The sequence below is a fragment of the Choloepus didactylus genome, chromosome 1, assembly GCF_015220235.1.
Source record: "Choloepus didactylus isolate mChoDid1 chromosome 1, mChoDid1.pri, whole genome shotgun sequence".
NCBI classification, from domain to species: domain Eukaryota; kingdom Metazoa; phylum Chordata; class Mammalia; order Pilosa; family Megalonychidae; genus Choloepus; species Choloepus didactylus.
Genome location: NC_051307.1, coordinates 152,089,199 through 152,113,371, shown reverse-complemented (window position 1 = coordinate 152,113,371; position 24,173 = coordinate 152,089,199). Strand labels below are relative to the sequence as shown.

At 38.9% G+C, this 24,173-nt stretch overlaps 1 protein-coding gene across 1 annotated transcript in view; it reads right to left on the bottom strand.

The window, feature by feature from the left end:
- The window catches only part of SLC9A9 (solute carrier family 9 member A9), a 592,279-nt gene that overhangs the window by 392,755 nt on the left and 175,351 nt on the right, over positions 1-24,173 (bottom strand). The window contains exon 6 of the mRNA XM_037843226.1: positions 5,424-5,529. Coding sequence (XP_037699154.1) covers positions 5,424-5,529 — 106 coding nt within the window. The remainder of the gene's footprint in view (positions 1-5,423; positions 5,530-24,173) is intronic.

The window sequence follows — 24,173 nt, the reverse complement described above, 5'->3', positions numbered from 1 at the left end:
AACTAGTAAGTTTGATGTATTCAGGAGATTGACAATTTATCATGAATGTTATAAAGACAACCCGTCAGCATGTGTGTTGACAAGGCTTTCCTTGGTTTCTCATTTGCTATTTAATTTTATTTGTAGTAGTTTTTGCCTGATAGGATTGCTTGATTCTGTTGCCATCAAATAAATCAACTTTTCCTTGATAGTATCAACTTTTAATATCATGTTAATCTGAAGAAGTTATTTTAGATAGATATAATTCAAACACATAAAAACATTCAGACAATACAGAAGGATGAAAAATGAAAAGTTAACTTATCTTGCTCTCCTTTACTCAAAAAAAGGTTCATACAGCAAAAGTATCCCCTTCTAGCCATTTATGTTTTTATTTCTTCTGCTTGTTGCCCTATGATTCCAGATAATTCGCATGCACCTCCATATCTTGATTTATCAACATAGTAGAAATCTATTGATTTCTTACAATGACAGATTCAGAATTTTAGTTATCTCTTCCTTTCTCTCTCCCACATCCACTTAACTTCCATAGGTAATACCAATTTTGGTTGCTACTACTTTCAAAACTGTAAGTAATATACTTCAACTTCTATTTCTTGAGCTATCAATTTTTGATAGTATGTCTTAATTAAGTGGTTTATTCTTAATGGGGCAAATCACATGTAAAAATGGTTATTCTCTCTATTTTTTGGATCATAAAATGCCATATTTATGAAGGAGTGCTTCACTAAAAGAGGTCTATCCTTAGTAATTTAATGAAACCAGAGAAGACTGTATAAGTAGAATGAAAGATGTTGACATAAATGATGACATAAATAAGAATATTTATATAGCATAAATTACATGCATGATATAGACTGCAGAGCCTTTCCAACTGTATCGCTTTAGTCAGTGCTCAGAGTTCTATAATGTATACAGAAAAACTAATCTTACATTTTACAGATAAAGAAGGAAGCACAAAGAATTCATGACCATAAAAAATCACTCTAATGATTTTCTAGGGTTTAAAAAAATTTGGGGTGTGGTTACGTAGGGAGTTTCTGTCCAACATTTGCTTTGCCTTCTTGTGGCAATATCCCCCACTCTCAGCTCACGTAGTTCCATTCCAAGTGAAGTCAGTTATACCCCTGAACTTAAGGAGCATGTGCAAATAAATGTGTTACATTCTCATGGCCACAGGTATTAGCTCTAAGTGTGTATGGAACCACATCAGAAGCTATAAGGTGTATTACGATTTGGGCTGCTAATGTGGGACAAAGATTTTTCTCTATTATCCTGAAATACAGCTCGGTAGATGCTGGCAGCCATCTCGTGACCAGGAGAGGGAGCTAACCACAAAGAAGCTGAGTAAAGAAAGAAAGAGTCCTGGTCATTTCACTAGACCTCTTCTGAGTGACTTCTGTTCCTGCTGTTCAGTTACATAAGCCAGCATAGATTTGATTGTTGTTTACCCCAGTTTGGGTTGGTTTCCTGTCAAATATAATAGTTGCCACAGTTAATTGTGGCAATCCTGACAGATCTTTTGACTTCAGCTCTACATGCTGCCTTTAAAACTAACATTTGTGTTCAGGATTGAAAAACACTCACCCTCAGGATTTCCACAATATACCTTTTGCCCCCCTTCATCACTTATTAAACAACTTTTAGACAAATTCATCATGTGGAACTCATTTGTGAGCCAGTAGACATATGTGTTTGGGCATGACATCCCCTGTATACTTGAAATAGCAGTACGAGTCAGAGATAAGTTAATTTCAAATTTTTATGTTGATGATATTTACCAAAGTGAGCTCACAGAAAGAAGATTATGAAATCACTTTCATTTTAAGAAGAACACTTCTGGATCATTTTAAATTATAGGAACACCACCCACCACCTGCTGCGGCTGTGTATGAGAGTTGTAGCCATCAAATTCAATTACAGGTCAGTTGTCTGAAATTCAGAACATATATTTAACCTAAGAAGCTATTATAATTAGCCATTTCCTTCTTAAACTAGCAAACTGGCACAGAAAAGCTGATTTAATCTAACATTAGCTGAATTACTAGACATTTGAACGAAAATATTAGAGCAAAGTATTGTTATAATGCCAATAATTAAAATGTTAAAATACTAAACCTGAAGAAGATGGTTCTTAAACAAGCAGTTCTGTGAGAAGAAGAAGAGAAGGCAAATGAAAGCTTGTGGCCATTCCAAAGGGACTCTGGAATGCAACGTTTCATGGTACTGCATGATTTGGCTTCTTTATTATATCTCACTTCACATTAGAATGTATAGCTTTTCTTTTCTGTGTTACAAGAACAGCTCTACCATTATTCTTAGACTTCAAAGCCACACAAAGGTGAAACTAAGGAAGGGAAAACACAAAAGAGGTTTTCATTTGTTCTTTAATAAGCATTGCAAGTACATAGACTCTGTTTTCAAAAACATATCTTTGCCAGTTTGGATATACCATGTCCCCCAAGAAAAAGCCATAATCTTTTAATCCAATCTTGTGGGATATTTGGATTGTTTCCATGGAGATGTGACCCACCCAACTGTAGGTGACAACTCTGACTGAATTATTTCCATGGAGGTATGGACCCCGCCCATTCACAGTGGGTCATGATTTAATCACTGGAGTCCTATAAAAGAGCTTACAAACAGAAGGAGCTAAGAGCAGCTGAGAGTGACATTTTGGAGAGCAGCTCAGAGAGACGTTTTGGAGATGGCCACTGAAAGCAGACTTTTGCTGACACTTTGGGGATGCTAGCCCAATGGTTGCTCTGAAGAAGCTAAGAGAGGACATAACGCCCCAAGAGCAACATTTTGAAGAATGCACAGGAGACGAGAGAGGAGCTGGAACACAACCCAAGATCAGCAGATGCCAGCCACGTGCCTTCCCAGCTAAAAGAGGTTTTCTGGACGTCATTGGCCTTCCTTCGCTGAAGGTATACTTGTATTGATGCCTTAATTGGAACATTTTCATGGCCTTCAGACTGTAAATTTGTAGCTAAAGAATCCCCCTTTATAAAAGCCAATCCATTTCTGGTATTTTGCCTAACAGCAGCATTAGCAAACCAGAACACTTACCATCTAGAAAGTCAAATACGCGTGTAAAACCAAGATTGAAATGCTGTGTGGTAAAGGGCATTAAGGGAAGTACACGCAGAGGTGAAGTAGGGGCTCAGCCTGTGGGGAAATATTTTCTGGAGGAGACTGAGGTAAATACTGAAAGACTTCACTAGGCAGAAGGCTGGAGAGGGCAACCCAAGCAGAGGGCACTACCTGTGTTCAGAGGTGTGAAGGCACCACCCAGAGGTGTGTCAGAGCATGTGGCATGGCTTGGTGTGAAGGGAAAGAAAAACTGGAGAGACAAATGTCTGGATTTTTAGTCTAAAAATCATGGAAAACCTTTGTATGATTTTTAAAAAGGGCTTTCCTAAGGTAACTTAAAAATAGTTGGAAAAGAGGTGAGGAGGGGGCATTACAAGGAGACAGAATATGAGTATATAAGTAGATGTATAAAAAGAAATTGTCATATATGCTGTAAATGAAGTTTAAGAAGCAAGTGAGCGAGCGACTGAGAAAAACAGAAGAGTACAACACATGGAAAATTCTGGGAAGTGGTAAGCAGGACATCTAAGGTACATACCACTCAGGAGAAATCATGGAAGGGGCTGATGGAGTCCAAACGCACCAAGGGAAGGAAAGAGTCTATGGATTCACATCACAGGAGTGCCTTTATTTTAAGGGCTAGCACTCACTGGGGCACTCAGTGCAATACCTGAATTGGCAAAACTAGGAAGTGCAGGATTTCAGCTACGGTGGCCAAAATCTCATACCACAGAAAGGAAGAGTTCTCCCCATGGTGTGAAACCAAGATATATGCAGTGCGGGGTGGGAGTGGGGGTGGGGGGTACCAGAGGCACATCTTTGGCACTACCAGTAATAACCACACATTGACCTGAAGAAATACTAAAAAGACTGTTTCAAATGCCCCCCAGGCTTGTGCTCCATCACATCAACAATCATCCTTAAGTCTGCAATTTTAATGGAAAACTACTGTGAATGGTAGAGCTCAAAGCAGAAAGACCAAACCTTCCCTGGGTTGTAGCCACATGATGATTTTTTCCCAAGCTCATTTGCACTTTCATAGTTTTGCTTTGCTTGGCCTTTTATAACCTGGCAGCTCAGGAAGTGAAAATGAGAAACTCAGCAGTTTCCCCCCCCCCCCCACAAAATGTTCCGTTAATACTAGTATTTCTTGGACAGGGATTCCTAATGTCCTAATTAATTGTTCTTGGTTTTCCCTTAAAAATATCCTTTCGCATTTGTGAATCTGCCATGGCTTTTGCTCCTAATTTGTACGTACTGATATTTTCCTTTAATGCAGGAAAGGCATTTCTGCAGTGGCCAGCTGAAAGATAAGCTTTATTTCAAGACTCTCAGTTGAAAGTTTTTGAATTCAATGGCAACTTTGAGCTGGCAGCCTTAAGAAATGTCAACTGGAAGGAAAAATGAGTAGTGTTGCTCTGTCCTTTCCTTACTCCCCTCTGTGAGGTCTGACTTTTAAAAATCCTTTGTTACTTCACAATACATTTTCAAATGCATTTGAAGTAATTAACACCCTGAATAGAATCCTGTTGTCACATTTAATTATCAGATGGCTACTTTCCTTTGGGATATTTGACAGTTACCCAAAATGTTGGTCTTAATCTAAAACTGAGAGAGAAGAGACCTCTGCCGCAGTGAAAGACACTAGAAAAGACACTAGAGTGGCATTTATTAAAAATAAATGGTGAATGTCTAAAGGGGAGGTGAGAAAAGAGCAGTAGTTCTCTCAAAAAGAAAATTCTTCCAGGACAAAGGAAAAATTACATTAGCTCTTAGCTGAAGTTCCATCAGTTTCACTTGGCAAGTGATGAATTAAAGATGTGTCCATTCTTATAAAGCATTATGCTAGGATTGAGAAATAAAGAGTATTCTGACCTCCCATTCCAGCTCCAATTTGCGAAACTTACTATAAACACAAAGGTTACTATTAGCTTGCTATCTGGAAAATTACTTTTATTAGGAAAAATCTTAAATGATATTGATTTGAAATGAAGTAAGCTCATTTTTGTGCATTTTAGGAACCCTAAGTGAATCAGCTAAATATATGATCAAATAAAAAAAAAAAAAAAAAAAAAAAACAGTTACCCTCTAGGTAGTATCTTGTAATAGGCTGAAAACATAAGAACCATTAATAGTACTAGAAATTAGGTGCCTAATGAATTGGGCCCATTATTGGAGATTTCCTGTGATAATAGTTCCTTAAAAGCTAGGAATTGCCTGCATGTCTATGACATAAAAGGTTATGTATTAAAGCTATCAGAAATTATCTCCAAGTGGAAGTATATTTAACATGGTAAAAGCAACATAGGCAAAGTACTGGTACTTACTATGTAAGGACTATGGCCACTGCATCATTCAACACACTCTCTCCAAACAAAAGTGTATACAGGTCGGGGTCGACGTGCAGTTCATGGAAAATGGCCAGCACTGTCACTAGGAAGACACACACATATATGCAGTTAGCTGGAACAAAGCCATGGAGTTTTCTTGGTTGTGTTCACTTCTGAAAAGCACTCATTAAATGCCGATCTTCTCAAATCTACCTCTAAACTGAAACCAGACCTTTATTCAGAACACAATGTGATTGTGTTACTTCCCTACTTAGAGATTTCTCTGGGCTCCCCACCGCTTGCAGACAACATCCACATTCCTTCATATGGGTCTCTACCATCTGCACCCTGCTTACACCCTCAGCAACATCTCTCTTTGCCCCTTCTGCCCAGTCTGAATTTCCCAACTACCTTTGCATTTCGGTTCTTTCTGAGGACAATGAGTTCTTTCTCATCCATCTGCCTACCATCTTCCCATCCTCAAATATGTAAACACACACACACATGCACTTCTTGGTACAAAATATATATATATAGATTTATTCAGTCTTTAAAGACCTCTCAAGTGTCCCCCTGACTCCATTAGCAGAGACCCTACTCACTCCTTTATGCTTATAGCATTTGGTTCAAATCTCAGAACTTATCACAGAAGGGAATGTGAGCTCCTTGGGGACAGGGCCCATCTTTGTATTATGTGATACTTGGCAAACACTCAATAAGTGTCTTGATGTTTGCAACAGATATGTAAAATGTGAACAGCAATCATTGGGAAAATGATCCATTGAATTGATTACCAAAAGGGGAAAAAGGGTCGTTGAAATTATACTGATGATAAATTTGCAAGGTAGAGTGGGTATTTTCATTTCTGTTCTACGAAAAAAAACAGCTTGTCCTTCCCACAGATCCCAAATAAATAATTACAATGGTGTCTAATAAGTACTATGGGAAAAGCATGTGAGCCCTGTTAAAAGAGCTCAGAACATGAATCAAATAATTATTCCTGAACAATTTTGGGTACATTACACTGGGAGTTTTTAATAGCAAGTGGGAGTGAAAAGGTCTGGTTATATAAAAGAGCGTTAACAGAGAAAAAGAAAAGCAAGAGAGGCAGGTTGAGACCAGATTTTCAAGGTTTTGTAAGTGTGATCAAGAATTTTGGAGCTTGTCCTGTTGCAATGGGGTATCATGGGAGGCTTTAATCAGAGGCATGACACAACGTCTGATTTGAGTTTTGAAAATAAAGCTCAGGCAGCAAGGTAGAGACAGAATGGACAAGGGCTGAGCCTCTCCCAATAGTTCAGGCAAGAGATAAGTTGCATCAAGACAGGAAGAGGCCTGGATTCGGGCTCTCAAACGTAGGTCCACCCAGCACATCCACTGCTCTGGGTTTCGACAGGCCATTTGCCAATAACTGCAGTGCTTTGTGCTTTTTTGTTCATTGTTTCCCATATTCCCTTGTGTCACTAGCCCTTAGCACAATGCTGTAACATAGCACGCCTTTAAGAGTGAATGAAGGAAGGAAAGTCAGTGAGGAAAGAGCAGAAGAGTCAACACCTTCAGATATTTGGGATGAAGAATTGGTGGGTCTTAGTGCCTGAGGGACAGTAAGGAGTGACTCCAGGTTTGATCTTTAGTAATTGGTAGGTGGGGCTGCATAATAGAAATTAATGTGTTGACAAAGGAATCCAGTGAATTTGGTTTTGAACATGTTGACTTAAATAGCCAGGTGAATTTCAAGTGGAAGTTTCTAAAAGAAATTTGGAAGTAAAAATTTGGAGCTCTACAGAGTTAAGGCAGAAGAGAATTTGGAGGTAACAAGCATATTCATAGAACATGAGAGTGGCTGAGGTTGCCTGGGAAAAAATATACAGAAAGAGAAGAGAGTGCATGAGAGATTTTATGGGGATATTAACAGCTAAAGCTGTGAATGGAAAGAAAGGATCATGAAAAACACGTGGTACTTTTGCCAAACCTGGTTCTAAGCATGAACATAAAGTCAGCTGGAAACCAAATGCATCATGAATTTCTGTAAATAGATTTTATTTACTAGAATTAGGAGTATTGAACTCATCAACCAGACAGAAGACAGAACAGAAATAATATGTCATGAATTGGAATGACAATTGGCCAGATCCCATTTTACCAGGCATAGAATCAATTTCATTATTTTAGTTGAATAGATCCTTGATCATAATAAGCAAAATGGCAGAGATCTACTCTCTACTGGTAGGTAACTGTTCACATTTACCACAGTCCTTAGACTTTGCAGGTGGTGGTGGTGGGGGTGGGGGCAGCAAGTACCTCTGTTAAATGTTATCTTTCTCCTTCGATAGAGTCAAGACACAGCATCTGATTAAAACCAAGAAGTTTTAATTGGGGGTTTTAATTAACAGCATTTTCTTTTTGCTGGGATTTTTTGGAATAAAAGAAAGTTTTTCCTAAACTAGACTGCTTTATCGTGGAAGCTGTATTGTTAACTTTAGTGTCTGTAGCTGTTCATATTTCCAAGCTCTGAAAATGATTTGCAGCTCATCTACACCCCCAGAGAGGCTTTTTGGGCCAATGAATAGGGACATAAAACCTTGGGTTCCCTTCCCAACTTCCTCAGTTATGATATCCACTCTATCCTGTGGGGATGGACTCTATCTTTTCAATGAGAGCTTTGAGCCTTTAGGAAGACAGGCCTTTAATTGAATAGCCAGTTTTTGTTTAAAATAGCTCTGACATTCCCATGATTCCTTTTGCACAGAAAACTGAACTCCATTTCATAAACGATATCCCACACAAAGGAGAAAGCTATTACTTTGTGCATTCCTATCTACCCTGAGAAGAAATGTTACAGCTTTGAAATAAAGCCAGGCAGTGTGTCCTACAAGAGGGAGTATTTGCTGGGATCGCACATGAGTTGAATAGGTGAGTCAGGAAATTAGTCACCCACTCTGCTGCTGAGCTTGGAGTTTTTTTTTTAAAAAAACTCATCTAATTAGCTTGCTGGCAGGGTTCAATCTTACACACAATGTCCAAAACATGTCTGACACTTTCCCAAGAGAGAATCTCTTAAAACATCTGTGACATGCTCAGATGAGCTCTGTCCACACCTTGCTGGGTTTATAAGGACAACCCAGGCCCAAAGCAATGCCTGTTTAGATGAGCCTTCCTGTGACAGCACAGAGAGGAGACTCCAGACACCATGTGGATAGGAAAGGGAAAAGACCTCACTTGAGTTTTCAAACTCTGATTTTATCAGGGGATTTGGTCATTTTTGCATTTGTCTTACTTCAGTTTTGCTCATCTTTTAGTGGCAGGTTCTAATGCCACATGTGTGGTTTAGAGCTCCTCCTATAGGTCCCCTCTTCTGACACTGGTAATAAGGCATACAAGCCTTACAGAGGAGTATGATAACTGAGAAATGCCATGGAATCTTTGGAGATCCCTGAGAAAAGAGTTTCAGCTGTCAAACAGTAAGGGGTTATGGAAGGAGTGATGAGTCAGTGAGTGTGAACTGTACTTCTAAGAAGCTGACGATGGAGGAACAGAGAATGAAACAACAGCCTATGGGGTAAAAAGTCAATTGAGGCTTTCTCTTTGGTTTCTAAAATATAGCTGAGCAGAATACCAGAGGAAAGAGAGATTGACAATAGAGAAAAGAGAAGGGGAAACTGCTGGAGCAAACTCCAGGGGAGGCAGAGGACAACAGAGGGGTAGAAGGGAAGTGTATGCCTTCCAGAAAAGCAAGATCATCTGCTGAAAGATCAGGGAGCAGTGCATGAGCTGGAGGCAAGGGGAGGGTAGAACATGCTGAGAATCTGTGGTAGGGAATGAATTCAAGTTACATGAAAAACTGCTAAGGTTAAATACAGCAGAACTTTCGAGCTTGGAAAGGAAAACCCTAACACTGAAGTAATTTGATATTTTGATGAATTTCTTCATTTCAAGAGTCTTGCCCCCTCCTACAGCCCTATTATCACATCAAAGCTAATCTTTTCTCATCTCAAAGGTAATAACCATACCTGGAGATAAAAACACAGATAATGACTGTCTGACCCGTCAATATCTCAGTGTGTTTTAAAAGACGTTCTGCAGTTTTCTTACTGCCATTTCTGCTGCTGTCTTGCTGCTCTTTCAGCAACTTCTAAGTCTTCAGGGTGATTTTGTGACAGCCCCTACACTAGAATCACCATTAGAGCTCTCTGACCCCTATTTTCTTGGAGTTTTATAAGGAATTTAAATTTCAAATGATATTTTAATGTGGCAGCTCTCAGCAACCTGGTATAAGATCTGCCTGGGTAGAGGTACAACAACACACAATCCTTCCTACCCCTGCCATTCTAAGTCTTCATTCAACCTTCTCAAAATGCTGGCTCTCCCTGGGGAGTGTTTTCTGTGCAAATCAGTGTGTATGACACTTGTCCATGACACATGGAAAATCAAAAATGTCTCGGGCTTCTGTAGCTGAAACCATGTCAGGTCTGACAGGTGGAGAACCCTAGCATTCTCATAAATGAGACAGCATTTTTCCATTTCAGAAAGTGAGTTTGTAAAAATGCATTTTCTTTTTCTCAGAGGGAGGAAAGGGAAAGAAATTCTCCTGTAACTTTTTCTACTTTCTTGAAATATTGTACATAGAATTCAAGAGAAGATTTCCAGAAAAATTGTGGTATCTGGGACAGGCTGGAATATGGGAATTCTTTTGACCCTAAACCTTCTCAATGAAGACTCCCAAGTAGAATCAGTACATGAATTGGTTTTGTCAGTCAAGCTCTGCCAATCACACCCCTAGAAATACAACTAGAAAACTTAAACCTTCTGAACTAGGTCAGAGAAACAATGCCAGATCTAGAAAGCTATTCACTAGATATTATACAATTAAGGTCATTCTAAATTAGAAGTTACACAAGATATTATGAATGATTTAGCCCTAAAACATTGCAATTTTATTTTGATCATCAATATGATATATCATTTTGGAACTGAGTTAGCACTGGAGGAAACTTAAGATGCAGATACATTTTTGCAGTCCTCCTCAATGCCCCAAGGCAGGGGCTCCAAAGTGTGGTCCAGGGTCCTCTGGGGGTCCCTGAGACCTATCCAGGAAGATCTGCAAGGTCAAAACCATTTTCACAATAATATGAAGATGCAACTTGTCTTTTTCATTCTTAATCCTTCATAGTATACAGTGGAATTTTCCAGAGGCTATAAGGTGTATGACAGTGCAACAGATTGAATGCAGAAGCAGGTATGAGAATCCAGTTGTCTTGTATTGCTCATTAAGGAGATTTGCAGAAATGTATAACAGTGCTACTCTTCTCAGTAATTTTTTTTGTTTGGGGAAATGGATTCAATTTTCACAAAAATATCATATTTATATTTATATAAAAAGGGATTATTATTTTAAAGAAATCAATTAAATATTTTCAAATTTCTATTTTTACTTTCTAGTTTGATAAATATTGCTAGATGTAACACACATAAAGAAAAGCTCTTTGGGGTCCTTCCTGATTTTGAAGAGTTATAAAGTTTCTGATATCAAGAAGATGGAAAACCAATATTTGTTGTACATAATTGTGCTGGTTTGTACATATTATGTTCCCCAGAAACAGCCATATTCTTTGATGCAATCTTGTGGGGGCAAATGTATTAACGTTGATTAGACTGGAATTCTTTGATTGAGTGTTTCCATGGAGATGTTACTCAAGCAACTGTGAGTGAAATGTTTGATTGGATAATTTCCATGGAGGTGTTATCCCGTCCATTCAGGGTGGGTCTTTATTAAATCACTGGAGCCATATAAAGAGCGCGCAGACTGAAGAAGCTCAGAGCAACTGAGAGACATTTTGAAGAAGGCTGTTGGAAGCTGACACTTTGAAGAGCAGCTGCAGCTAAGAGAGGACAAAATGCCCCAAGAGCAACACTTTGGAGAAGGCCATTTTGAAACACAACCTGGGAGCAAGCAGACGGCAGCCATGTGCCTTCCCAGCTAACAGAGGTTTTCCGGATGCCAATGGCCTTTCTCCAATGAAGGTACCCTTTGTTGATGCCTTACCTTGGATGCTTTATGTAAGACTGTAACTTTGTAACCAAATAAACCCTGGTGTTTTGCAAAACAGCGGCATTAGCAAACCGGAACAGTAATGAATTGATAAAACTTTTATGAATCTAGAATGATACTGGCTAAGCACCATCCCTGAGAGAAATGTGAAAACAGTCACTCTTGTCATTTTCTGTAGAACTTAATTCTCTTATGGAACCTACTGATAAAAGCTGCCTAGATCTTAATGTCCTTTGCCACACAATAATTAGCAGATTGTTTGGGCACACATGTAGAGGGTTTCTAATAACTTTTAAATGAGGAAAATTATTATTTTTACATTAACTCCATGTGCACATTTATAGACTAACATTTCTGACATTGATATTCATATTCATTCAATTCCTTTCTTTGAAATGTAAGTGCTTTGTGGCAGAGATTGTTTATTCAGTATATCCAATATATCAATTCATAGTCAAAACATCCACAATCACACATCCTTTCCTTGACTTCAAATATGGCTGAATGGTGTTGCGGAATAATCTATTTCTCCTTTTGCTTAAAAACCTAGCTGCCAGTGAGAGGAGACAGAGGTAATCAGAAGGGTAAGAGGTTTTGCAGGAAGAAAAGAAAAATGAATAAGATATACAAAGATTCGAAAGCAAGAAATCTGGAGATGAATCTGGGCAGGGAGTGTTTTCTAGGTCTTGAATCTGGGAACTTATGGGCTGAAAGCTGCTAGCTTTAAAATCTTTCCCAGCAGTACCTACAACAGGGTTATTCTAAAGTTAACATTAGCAAAGAATATAAACATTTAACAAAGTCCCAATTTTCTCACCAATGGGGTTTAATGAGCCATGGTGCAGTTTAATAGGGAATCTTCGCAGTAAGCCCAATATCTGAGTGATGATGACTCACCCTGTCGTACAAGCTCTCAGGATTGTTACTTAAGCATTTTGCCATTTTAAAAATGAAAACGGTGGTCAAGGGTTTGCTTACAAATCGTGAAATAAATGCAGAGAAAAGCTCAGGAGAGCCATAAAGAAGCCAAAGTGTGGATGGATCACCAAGAAATCAACACTTGGAGATAAAACTATCACCATGACCCATTAAATTTAACAATTGTAAGGAAAGTGAAAAATCAAAAAGACACAAGTCATGATCATTGTACACAAAAAATAAGTGGATTTCACAAATTTTTCTCTTGCTACAAAAAGATATGAAATTAGCACATTTCATGCCATCATTTCCCAATCTGTGAATCAAGACCCTGAGGTACATTACAGAAATGTTTCAAAGTGTAGAGGGAAGATTCCTGCTCTCTTAGCAAAGCTGCCAGAGGTGAGCAAGAGTCATACTGAAAAGAGTCAACACTGGGCCTGTGTGAGAGGAATACACCCATTCCTGCCATCAGCCTGTCTGGAAGGCCAAATAAAGACTTCCCAAAAGACGTCCATGACCTAAATCCCTGGAACCTGTGAATATATTACATTACATGACAAAAGAGACCTTGCAAATGTAATTAAGGAACAGACCTTAAAACAGGGAGATTCTACTAGATTATCTGAGTAGTCCCAATCTAATCACATGAGCCTTTAAAAGCAGAGAAATTTCTCTGACCAGTGTCAGAAAGATGCACTGGAAGAAGGTGGAAGAAGAGAGATGTGGTATAAGGGGAAGCCAGGGAGATTTCAAGTGTGAGAATGATTCAACACATCATTGCTGGCCCTGAGACATAGCGGGGCTCACTTGCAAGGCCAGGAGAGAGGTCTGTAGAAGCTAAGGGTGACCCTAGCTTTTTAGCCAACAAGGAAACAGTGACCTCAGTCCTGAAACTGCAAGAATCTGGATTCTACCAACAACCTGAATGAGCTTGGAAGCTGATTATCCCTCATGATAAGAGCCTAGATGGTTGACACCTTTATTTTGGTCTTCTGAGACCCAGAAAAGAGAATCCAGTTGAGATAACCTGGACTTCTTACCTACAGAACTGTGAGATAGTAAATTTGCATTGTTTTAAACCACTATGTTCATGGTAATTTGTTACAGCAACAATTAAACATACAGGATGGATAGACTAAGCCCCCAGCAATGTGATTTTTCAGTGTTTGAGTTACCACTGGGATGTGGCTAGAATGACCCTTTACTCCAAGATATAAGCATAGTCCTCCCTGCCCCTATTCCTAACATTGGCAGAAAGGCAGTCACTTAAATAGATCCATGTTTTACATAGTGCTTAGCAAGGAAAAACCTGGACCAATGAGCAAGGTTGTTGGTTTGTGAATATATGTATAATTATCCATGTTGTGTTGTCCCTTGTGTGATCACCACATACAATAAATCACTCTCTGACTCAAAATACATTGTTCTATAGCTCACCAAATAACATTATTTTCCAGTACTTATTCTATCTAGGCTATTCCATTGAGCACAGGCACTATAAAGAATTAGTGCTGAGATGGGAATGAAAAAATGCAAACCAGGATGGATGGTTAGTAAAACAAAGCAAGACAGCTCTGAGGAAAGCAAACCAAGAGGCAAAAAGATCTAATGAAAAAAGGAAACACTGTTCCTTTTTATTTTCTTATTTGAGCTCTTCTATATTTTCTACAGTTTTTTACAGAATCTTTTTGTGTTTTTTTATAATAAACATGCATTATTTTTAGAATCAGAAAGGGAAAAAAAGTCATTAAAAAATCTGGGAAAACTTAACAAGGAGATAACATATGGAACTTGGAGTCTTTTCCCAAGGCCCAAGATAGTGTTTATGATAACTCCTTCTCCATCCCAGGCCCTTCTCAGGGCTTCCTTCCTGGGCTTCCTGACTGCTTGACCCATCTGTGTGACATGACTCATGGCCCCTTCCTGTCTCTTAAAATGCTCTTCTCTCTTATTTGTAGGAGACTAGGCTTTCTAGGTTTTTCTTGTGCCCCTCTACCATCTCTGTCTCCCTCTCCTTTGTAAACTCATCCCTTAAATATGGATGTTGTCCAGGAGTACCATCTCAGTTCTCCTCCCTTCTCACTCTACAAACTCCCTGGGCAATTGCATCCACACCCAGTAATCTTGATCTCTAGTCCACCCCTTCCTCTTCCACATCTACAGACTCCCACATGCAACCACTGCTAAAGCAATGCCACCTTGGATTGTTGTACATGAGTCAAAACTTATTGAGCACCTGGAGGCGGGGCAAGATGGCGGAGTGGTGAGTTGCAGAATTTCGTCTCTCCCCTAGAGCAGCTGGCAATTACCCAAGAACTATATGAAACAGTGTTTTCGGGGTCTCCAGTAACCAGTCACACATTGGACACTAGTTTGGAATTGGAGGAAAAGCTGAGATCACAGCGAACATTGTAAGTTCCCCGGACCAGAGGACTGGTGCCCCTCCCGACCCAGACCTCACAGACTGTCTTGCTGCCGGCTTCCTGAAAGGGGGGGGGGGACCAAAAAACAGCAATCTGCTGAGGGCAAGAAGGAAGGCTCAACCCAGCCTCAACTGCAGAATTAATTAACAAATTAATTAACTAACTTTGGGAGCCGGGGTGCTAAAGAAGGGCTGGGCTCCGAGAAGTGGGGGCACGTAAAAGCGGGCACCCATTCCCAGACTCCAAAAAAGCCATTTTTTTTTCCCCTACATTTTGTCCCTTCTGGCTTCTCACTGATGCCTTATCTTTTTGCATTTCAATAGCCCCCGGTAGGGGTGGAACTGAAGCGGTTGGAGAGTAATTATCAGACAATAGCCCAAAGCATATCTTTAAATGCTCTATTCTGACACTGACAAAACTTCCAGGCTGGGGAAAGACTTTTAAAAGAGACTCTTTTTTTTTTTTTTTTTTCCTTTTTTCTTTTTCTTGATTTCTTTTCTATTTTTTTTTAATCTAAAAGTAATATATGTGGTTATTTTCTATCGGGAAACCCAGGTTGAGGGACTAGGCTGGGCTTGGGGGAGACAGAGTACCCACAGTGTCTTTGAATTCCGTATTCACTACTGAAGGCCTCCACCCCCGTCTTTAATTGGCAACTCAGGCTGACCAAGGAATCTACCTGGAGAGGCCCCAAAGAGGAGAGGGGACAAGGGAATAGTGCCCCTGAGAGACAACTGGAGTTCTGAGGATTGGGAGAGTAGAGGGAGGTCCAGCTCAACTGGCAGTCCTCCTTCTGGGAATTCAGACCCCAGGGGCTGGAATTCAGATTCCAGCTTCAGTCAGCCACGCCCCTGACAGGATCAGAGTCACCAGGAGAACTAAAGGCTCCATACCTCCTTACACTGGTGGGGGAGCTGCGGGCTGGCCAGCGCCACCTGCTGGACAGGAGAGGAAAAGCACCAATTCTAAAGGCCTCATAGGAGGGTCTCATTCTCAGGAAAACTCCATACCCTCCCAATGAGACCTGGGCCTCACTAGACTGGGAAAATCTGACTAGGGTCGACCATATCTGACGAGACCCACTCACAAAATGGTTACATAGAGGCAGAGCAAGAAACAGAAAAAACAAGAGGGGAAAAATTCTGATCAACTAAATAGAACCTAAGTTAGAGGTCTAGAATAAGTTGAACTGAATAACAGAGGCCAGAGAACAAAACCAACCAACAAGAAAACCACTAGGTAAAAGACAGAAAACAAGCTCCAAAATAAACTAATCAAGAAAATCAGATGCCTAGACAACTTAAGATAACAAGCCATACCAGGAAACATGAAAACATGGACCAGCCAAAGGAACAAACTAATAGCTCAGCTGAGACACAGGAGTGGAGGCAACTAATGCTAAATAAATTTGCTGAAATGAAGGAAGATATAGCAAAAGAGCTGAAGGATATAAAGAAGACACTGGCTGACCATAAAGAAGAATTCATAAACTTAAAAAAACAAATGGCAGAACTCATGGGAATGAAGGCCACAATGGAGGAGATGAAAAACACAATGGAGGGACACAACAGTAGATTTGAACAGGCAGAAGAAAGGATCAGTGAACTGGAAAACAGGTCATTCAAATTCATACACACAAAAGAACAGATGGTGAGAAAAATGGAAAAATATGAGCAGGGTCTTAGGGAGCTGAGTGACAACATGAAACACACAAATATACATGTTGTGGGTATCCCAGAAGGAGAAGAGAGGGGAAAAGGGGCAGAAAGAGTAATAGAAGACATATTCACTGAAAATTTCCCAACTCTTATAAAAGACAAAAAATTAGAGATTCAAGAAGTACAACGTACCCCAAATAGAATAGATCCCAATAGACCTACTCCAAGATACTTACTGGTCAGATTGTCCAATGTCAAAGACAAAGAGAGGATTCTGAAAGCAGCAAGAGAAAAGCAATCCATCACATACAAGGGAAGGTCAATAAGACTATGTACAGATTTCTCTGCAGAAACCATGGAGGCAAGAAGACAGTGGCATGATATATTTAAGATACTGAAAGAGAAAAACTGCCAACCAAGAATTCTATATCTAGCAAAACTTTCCTTCAAAAATGAGGGAGAGATTAAAACATTTTCAGACAAACAGACACTGAGAGAGTTTGTGAATAAGAGACCGGCGCTACAAGAAATACTAAAGGGAGTGCTACAGGCTGATAGGAAAAGACAGGAGAGAGAGAGTTGGAGAAGAGTGCAGAAATGAAGATTATCAGGAAAGGTAAAAGGAGAGGAAAAAATAAGATATGACATATAAATTCCAAAAAACAAAATGGTAGTAGAAAGTACTGCTCTTACAGTAATAACACTAAATGTAAATAGATTAAACTCCCCAATAAAAAGACACAGACTAGCAGAATGGATTAAAAAACAGGACCCATCTATATGCTGTCTACAAGAAACTCACTTTAGACACAAGGACAAACATAGACTGAAAGTGAAAGGTTGGAAAAAGATATTTCATGCAAACAACAACCAGAAAAAAGCGGGAGTAGCTATATTAATATCAGACAAGTTAGACTTCAAAAGATACAATTAAAAGAGACAAAGAAGGACGCTATATATTAATAGAAGGGTCAATTCATCAAGAAAACATAACAGTCATAAATATTTATGCATCAAGCCAGAATGCCCCAAAATTCATGAGGCAAACACTGCGATAACTGAAAGGAGAAATAGACACCTCTACAATAATAGTTGGAGACTTCAATACACCACTCTCATCAATGGATAGAACATCTAGACAGAGGATCACTAAAGAAACAGAGATGTTGAATTGTATGATAAATGAACTAGACTTGACAGACATTTATAGAACACTACATCCAACAACAGCAGGATACACTTTTTTCTCAAGTGCTCATGGAACATTCTCTAGGATAGACCACATGCTGGGTCACAAAGCAAGTCTCAACAAATTAAAAAATATTGATATTATACAAAACACTTTCTCAGACCACAATGGAATGAAGTTGGAAATAAATAAAAGGCAGAAGGTCATAAAATTCACAAACATATGGAGGCTAAACAAAACCCTCTTAGAAAACCAGTTGGTAAAGGAAGAAATTACAAGAGAAATTAGTAAATACCTCGAGGCAAATGACAATGAAAACACAACTTATCAAAACTTATGGGATGCAGCAAAGGCAGTGATGAGAGGGAAATTTATTGCCCTAAATGCCTATATTAAAAGAGAAGAGAGAGCAAAAATTGAAGAGTTAACTGCTCACCTGGAGGAATTAGAGAAAGAACAGCAAACGAACCCCAAAGCAAGCAGAAGGGAAGAAATAACAAAGATTAGAGCAGAAATAAATGCAACTGAGAACAGGAAAACAATAGAGAGAATCAAGAAAACCAGAAGTTGGTTCTTTGAGAAAATCAATAAAATCGATGGACCACTGGCTAGGCTAACAAAAAAAAAAAAAAAAAGAGAGAGCAGATGCAAATAAATGCAATCAGAAATGGGAAAGGAAATATAACTACCGACCCTGCAGAAATTAAGGAGAAAATGAGAAGATACTATGAGCAACTATATGCTAATAAACTAGACAACTTAGATGAAATGGACAACTTCCTAGAAAAGCATAAACAACCAACATTAACTCAAGAAGAAATAGATGACCTCAACAAACCAATCACAAGTAAAGAGATTGAGTCAGTCATCAAAAAGCTCCCAAAAAGGAAAAGCCCAGGACCAGATGGCTTCACATGTGAATTCTACCAAGCATTCAAGAACGAATTAGTACCAATCCTGCTCAATCTCTTCAAAAAAATTGAAGAAGAGGGAAAGCTACCTAACTCTTTCTATGAAGACATCATCACCCTAATACCAAAACCAGGCAAAGATACTACATAAAAAGAAAATTATAGACCAATTTCTTTAATGAATATAGATGCAAAAATCCTCAACAAAATACTCGCAAATCGAATCCAGCAGCACATTAAAAGAATTATACACCACAACCAGGTGGGATTTATTCCAGATATGCAAGACTGGTTCAACACAAGAAAATCAATTAATGTAATACACCACATCAATAAATCAAAGCAGAAGAACCACATGATCATTTCGATTGATGCAGAAAAGGCATTTGACAAAATTCAACATCCTTTCCTGATGAAAACACTTCAAAGGATAGGAATAGAAGGGAACTTTTTCAATATGATAAAGTCAATATATGAAAAACCCACAGCTAACATCACACTCAGTGGGGAGAGACTGAAAGCTTTTCCTCTAAGATCAGGAACAAGACAGGGATGCCCACTATCACCATTGTTATTCAACATTGTGCTGGAAGTTCTAGCTAGAGCAATTAGGCAAGAAAAAGAAATAAAAGGCATCCAAATTGGAGAGGAAACTTTCACTATTTGCAGATGACATGATTCTATATGTAGGAAATCCAGAAAAATCTACAGCAAAGCTACTAGAACTAGTCAATGAATACAGCAAAGTAGCAGGCTACAAGATCAACACGCAGAAATCTGTAGTGTTCCTATACACAAGTAATGCACAACAAGAGGAGGAAATCAAGAAAAAAAATCCCATTTACAGTAGCAACCAAAAGAATCAAGTATTTAGGAATAAACTTAACCAAGAACACAAAAGACCTTTACATAGAAAACTACTATAAGAAACTGCTAAAAGAAATTGAACAAGACCTGAAAAAATGGAAGAACATACCATGTTCATGGATTGGAAGACTAAATATACTTAAGATGGCAATTTTACCTAAACTGATTTACAGATTCAATGCAATACCAATTCAAATCCCAACAACTTACTTTACAGAAATAGAAAAACCAATAACTAAATTTATTTGGAAGGGTAAGTTGCCCCGAATAGCCAAAAATGTCTTCAGAAAGAGGAATGAAGTGGGAGGTCTCACACTACCTGACTTTGAAGCATATTACAAAGCTACAGTGCTCAAAACAGCATGGTACTGGCATAAGGACAGATATACTGATCAATGGAATCGAATTGAGTGTTCAGAAGTAGACCCTTACATCTATAGACAACTGATTTTTGATAAGGCAGTGAAACCGAAGCAACTGGGAAAGAGCAGCCTGTTCAATAAATGGTGTTTGGAGAACTGGATATCCATTTCCAAAAGAATGAAAGAGGATGTCCATCTCACACCTTATACCAAAATTAACTCAAAGTGGATCAAAGACCTGAACATTAGCACCAAGACCATAAAACTCTTAGAAGAAAATGTAGGGCAATATCTTAAAGATCTTGTGAAAGGAGGTGGTTTCTTAGACCTCACACCCAAGGCACGAGCAACCAAAGAACAAATAGACAAATGGGATCTCCTCAAAATTAAACACTTTTGTACATCAAAGGACTTTGTCAGAAAAGTCAAAAGGCAACCTACACAATGGGAGATGATATTTGGAAACCACATATCAGATAAGGGTTTAATATCCCGAATATATAAAGGAATCCTGCATCTCAACAACAGAAAGACAAGCAATCCAATTAAAAACTGGGCAAAAGACATGAACAGACATTTTTCTGAAGAGGAAATACAAATGGCTCAAAAGCATATGAAAAAATGCTCAACTTCACTGGCTATTAAGGAAATGCAAATCAAAACCACAATGAGATATCATCTCACACCTACCAGAATGGCCATTATCCAAAAAAACAGAAAATGACAAGTGCTGGAGAGGATGTGGAGAAAGAGGCACACTTATTCATTGTTGGTGGGAATGTAGAATGGTGCAACCACTCTGGAAGACAGTATGGAGGGTCCTCAGGAAGCTAAATATAGATTTGCCATATGACCCAGCTATTCCATTGCTGGGTATATACTCAGAGGAACTGAAACTTAAGACACAAACAGACATTTGTAAACCAATGTTTATTGCAGCATTATTCACAATTGCCAAGAGATGGAAACAGCCCAAATGTCCATCAAAGGACGAGTGGATAAACAAACTGTGGTATATACACATGATGGAATATTATGCAGCTGTAAGATAGAAGAAAGACATGGATCATGTAATAATGTGGATGAACCTTGAGGACATTATGTTGAGTGAAGTTAGCAGAAACAAAAGGACAGATTCTGTATGGTCTCACTAATATGAACAGACAATAATGAACAAACTTTGGGAGTTAAAAGCTGACAACCCAGGCGACCAGGAGATAGAAAGAGGGCAGAGATCAGCCATTTGATGCTGAAGGACTACAGAATGTTTAGGATTGATTGCATAGATCCAGAAATAGATAGCATAATACTGTGTGATGGTAGCACGGTATTGTAAGTACACTGAACAAAGATGTCTGTGAGTAAAGCTGAAAGAGGTGGGATAGGAGAATGTATGACACCAGAGGTAAAGATAGATGATAAAGACTGGGACTGTATAACGTGGCAAAAACTGGAGTGGCCAATGACTGTTACTAAATATACAAATATAAAAATGTTTTTGCATGTGGGAAAGCAAATGAATGTCAACCATGCAGAAATTTGAAAAAGGGATGGTATTTGGGAAAAAACATAATCAAAGCAAACTGGAGTCTATGGTCAACAGTAACATTGTAATATACTTCCATTAAATGTAACAAAGGCAATATGCCAATGCTAAATGTATATGAGAGGGGGATATAGGGGAGTAATATGGGATTCTTGGTAGTTGTGTTATTTGCTGTCCTTAGTAGTATATTGTATTGTATGACATGTTATTTTTCTTTTTATCATTTTTTCTTATTGCTAAAAAAAAAAAACAAAACAATTTTTCTTGTAGTAATCAGTATGTTCAAGTGCTGATTGTGGTGATAAATGTACAACTTTATGATGATACCATGAACAACTGATTGTACACTGTGGATAAATGTATGGTATGTGAACATAACTCTATAAAATTGTAGGAAAAAATATATATAGGAGTAAAAGTGTTGGAGAAAACATGGTGAGAGGGATGATGCCTCACCAATATGGACTAACTACAATGTGTAAACTCAGAATTGAATCTTAGAACATAGCCTAACGTGGACACAATAATTGTAATAGTCCCTAGATTGCAAGCTCTTACAGCACTTAACTCTATCCCTGAATTGTAAGGCCTATCTCTAAACTTTGAGATGCTGATCCCCTAGCGTATAACCTGATTGGTCTCTGGAACAATGCATATCTCTGAGACACCTGAAACTCGGAGCTAGAGCTCGGCAGATATGAATGTCAGTATTAGTGCATACAGCCACTGTAAAAAAAAAAAAAAAAAAGCTGAAAAAGAGCCCACACTTTAATTAGTGATATGAATGAAGCAGGTCTGGTTAAGACCAGGGCAAGCCAGGCCAAAGGGTAAAGGTTGAAACTGATTGTGTTTTAAAACTTCAACTTTCACATGAGACCAAGGGAATAGATATCTATTTGGTACAGGATCTAAATTTTCTAAACGGTACAACTCTACAGTCGATTTGTTCAAACACCACAATTGCATGGAAAATTGAATAGGAAGTGAGATACGGTAGGTTAGTATAGGCTGGAGTGAAATAGTGACACATCCTAGAGTAATTTGGGCAGATAATAAAAAATATATTTACAGCCTCCCCCTCCCCAGCCGCGAGGATCTGGGGGAAGGTGTGGATGTGTTGGACATCCTCACCTGGACTGGTGTTGATGTTGTCACAAACATTGGGACTGGCGGTTTGATGTGCTGAGCCCTCAAGCATAGACTTGCCGTTATGAAGGTCATTACCACAAAGAAGAGTCTAAACTTGTATATAATGGTGCCTAAGAGTCTCCCCCTGAGTACCTCTTTGTTGCTCAGATGTGGCCCTCTCTCTCTCTAACTGAGCCATCTCGACAGGTGAACTCGCTGCCCTCCCCCCCACGTGGGACCCGACTCCCAGGGGTGTAAATCTCCCTGGCAATGCAGAGTATGACTCCCGGGGATGAATGTGGACCCGGCATCGTGGGACTGAGAGTATCTTCTTGACCAAAAGGGGGATGCAAAATGAGATGAAATAGTTTCAGTGGCTGAGAGATTCCAAATGGAGTCGAGAGGTCAGTCTGGTGGACATTCTTATGCACTATATAGATTACACGTCTTAGGCTTTAATGTATTGGAATAGCTAGAAGTAAATATCTGAAACTACCAAACTCCAACCCAGCAGTCTGGACTCCTGAAGACTATTATATAATAATGTAGATTCCAAGGGGTGACAGTGTGATTGTGAAGACCTTGTGGACCACACCCCCTTTATCTAGAGTACAGATGAGTGGAGGAATGGGGATAAAAACTAAAGGACAAATGGGGTGGGATGGGGGGATGATTTGGGTGTTCTTTTTTCACTTTTATTTTTTATTCTTGTTCTGGTTCTTTCTGATGTAAGGAAAATGTTCAGAGATAGATTGTGGTGATGAATGCATAACTATGTTATCATACTGTGGACAGTGGATTGTATATCATGGATGATTGTATGGTGTGTGAATGTATTTCAATAAAACTGAATTTAATAAAAAAAAAAAAAAAAAAAAAACTTATTGAGCACCTATTGTGTGCCTGGCACTGAAGATTCTCCATCCCCTAACTTGCCCCAGCACATCTGCTCTCTTGCTCTTCAGTCTCAGGAAATGGCATCATCGCCTATCCAACAGCTTTCTGTTTGTGCTAAAAATGCTGCGATTTGTCTTATTTGCACTGGTAAAATCTCTGGATTTTGAGAATGTAATATTAAGAGACACTGTGAGAAAAGCCACACTTTGCAGTTCAGTAGTTTACAAGGTCAATCAAGGAAAGAAAAAAAACAACAGTTTCTAAAGGTGCTAGATTACATCAGATACTGCAGCATGAACTAGCTTTGTCATTTCTGAAATTTTAGCTCTCTATCGTAATCCTTCCTGGACTGGAAAATAATATAAGAATGCAGACATTCAGTTGCAGATAAATGCATTTTTTTATTTGGAAGCAGCATTTTAAAAAAACAATCTCCCCCAAAATAGCCTGCAGGTATTTTAATTGTTCTTGAATTGATCCTCTTAGAAAAAAAGTTGGTCATCACTGGTTTGTTCATCTAGGTATTGTTAAGATCTTTCAGAGTTCCTGGCAAACAGTAGGCAATTAATTAATGTTTATTGGATGAATGAATGTATGAATGAATGAGGGAGATTAGACCCTCTTCTGCCTCCCTTGGGTTCTCTCATTGTAATAGGTCACTTGTCTGCCCACTTACTGACCTGTCACGCTTGTTACAAAAAGCCAACTCCATGTCAGTTCAAAATAAATGGAAAAGCCCAATGTTTCTTATCTGTAGTACCCAGGTGAAAAGTCAGTCCCTGTCCTTTCTTACCTG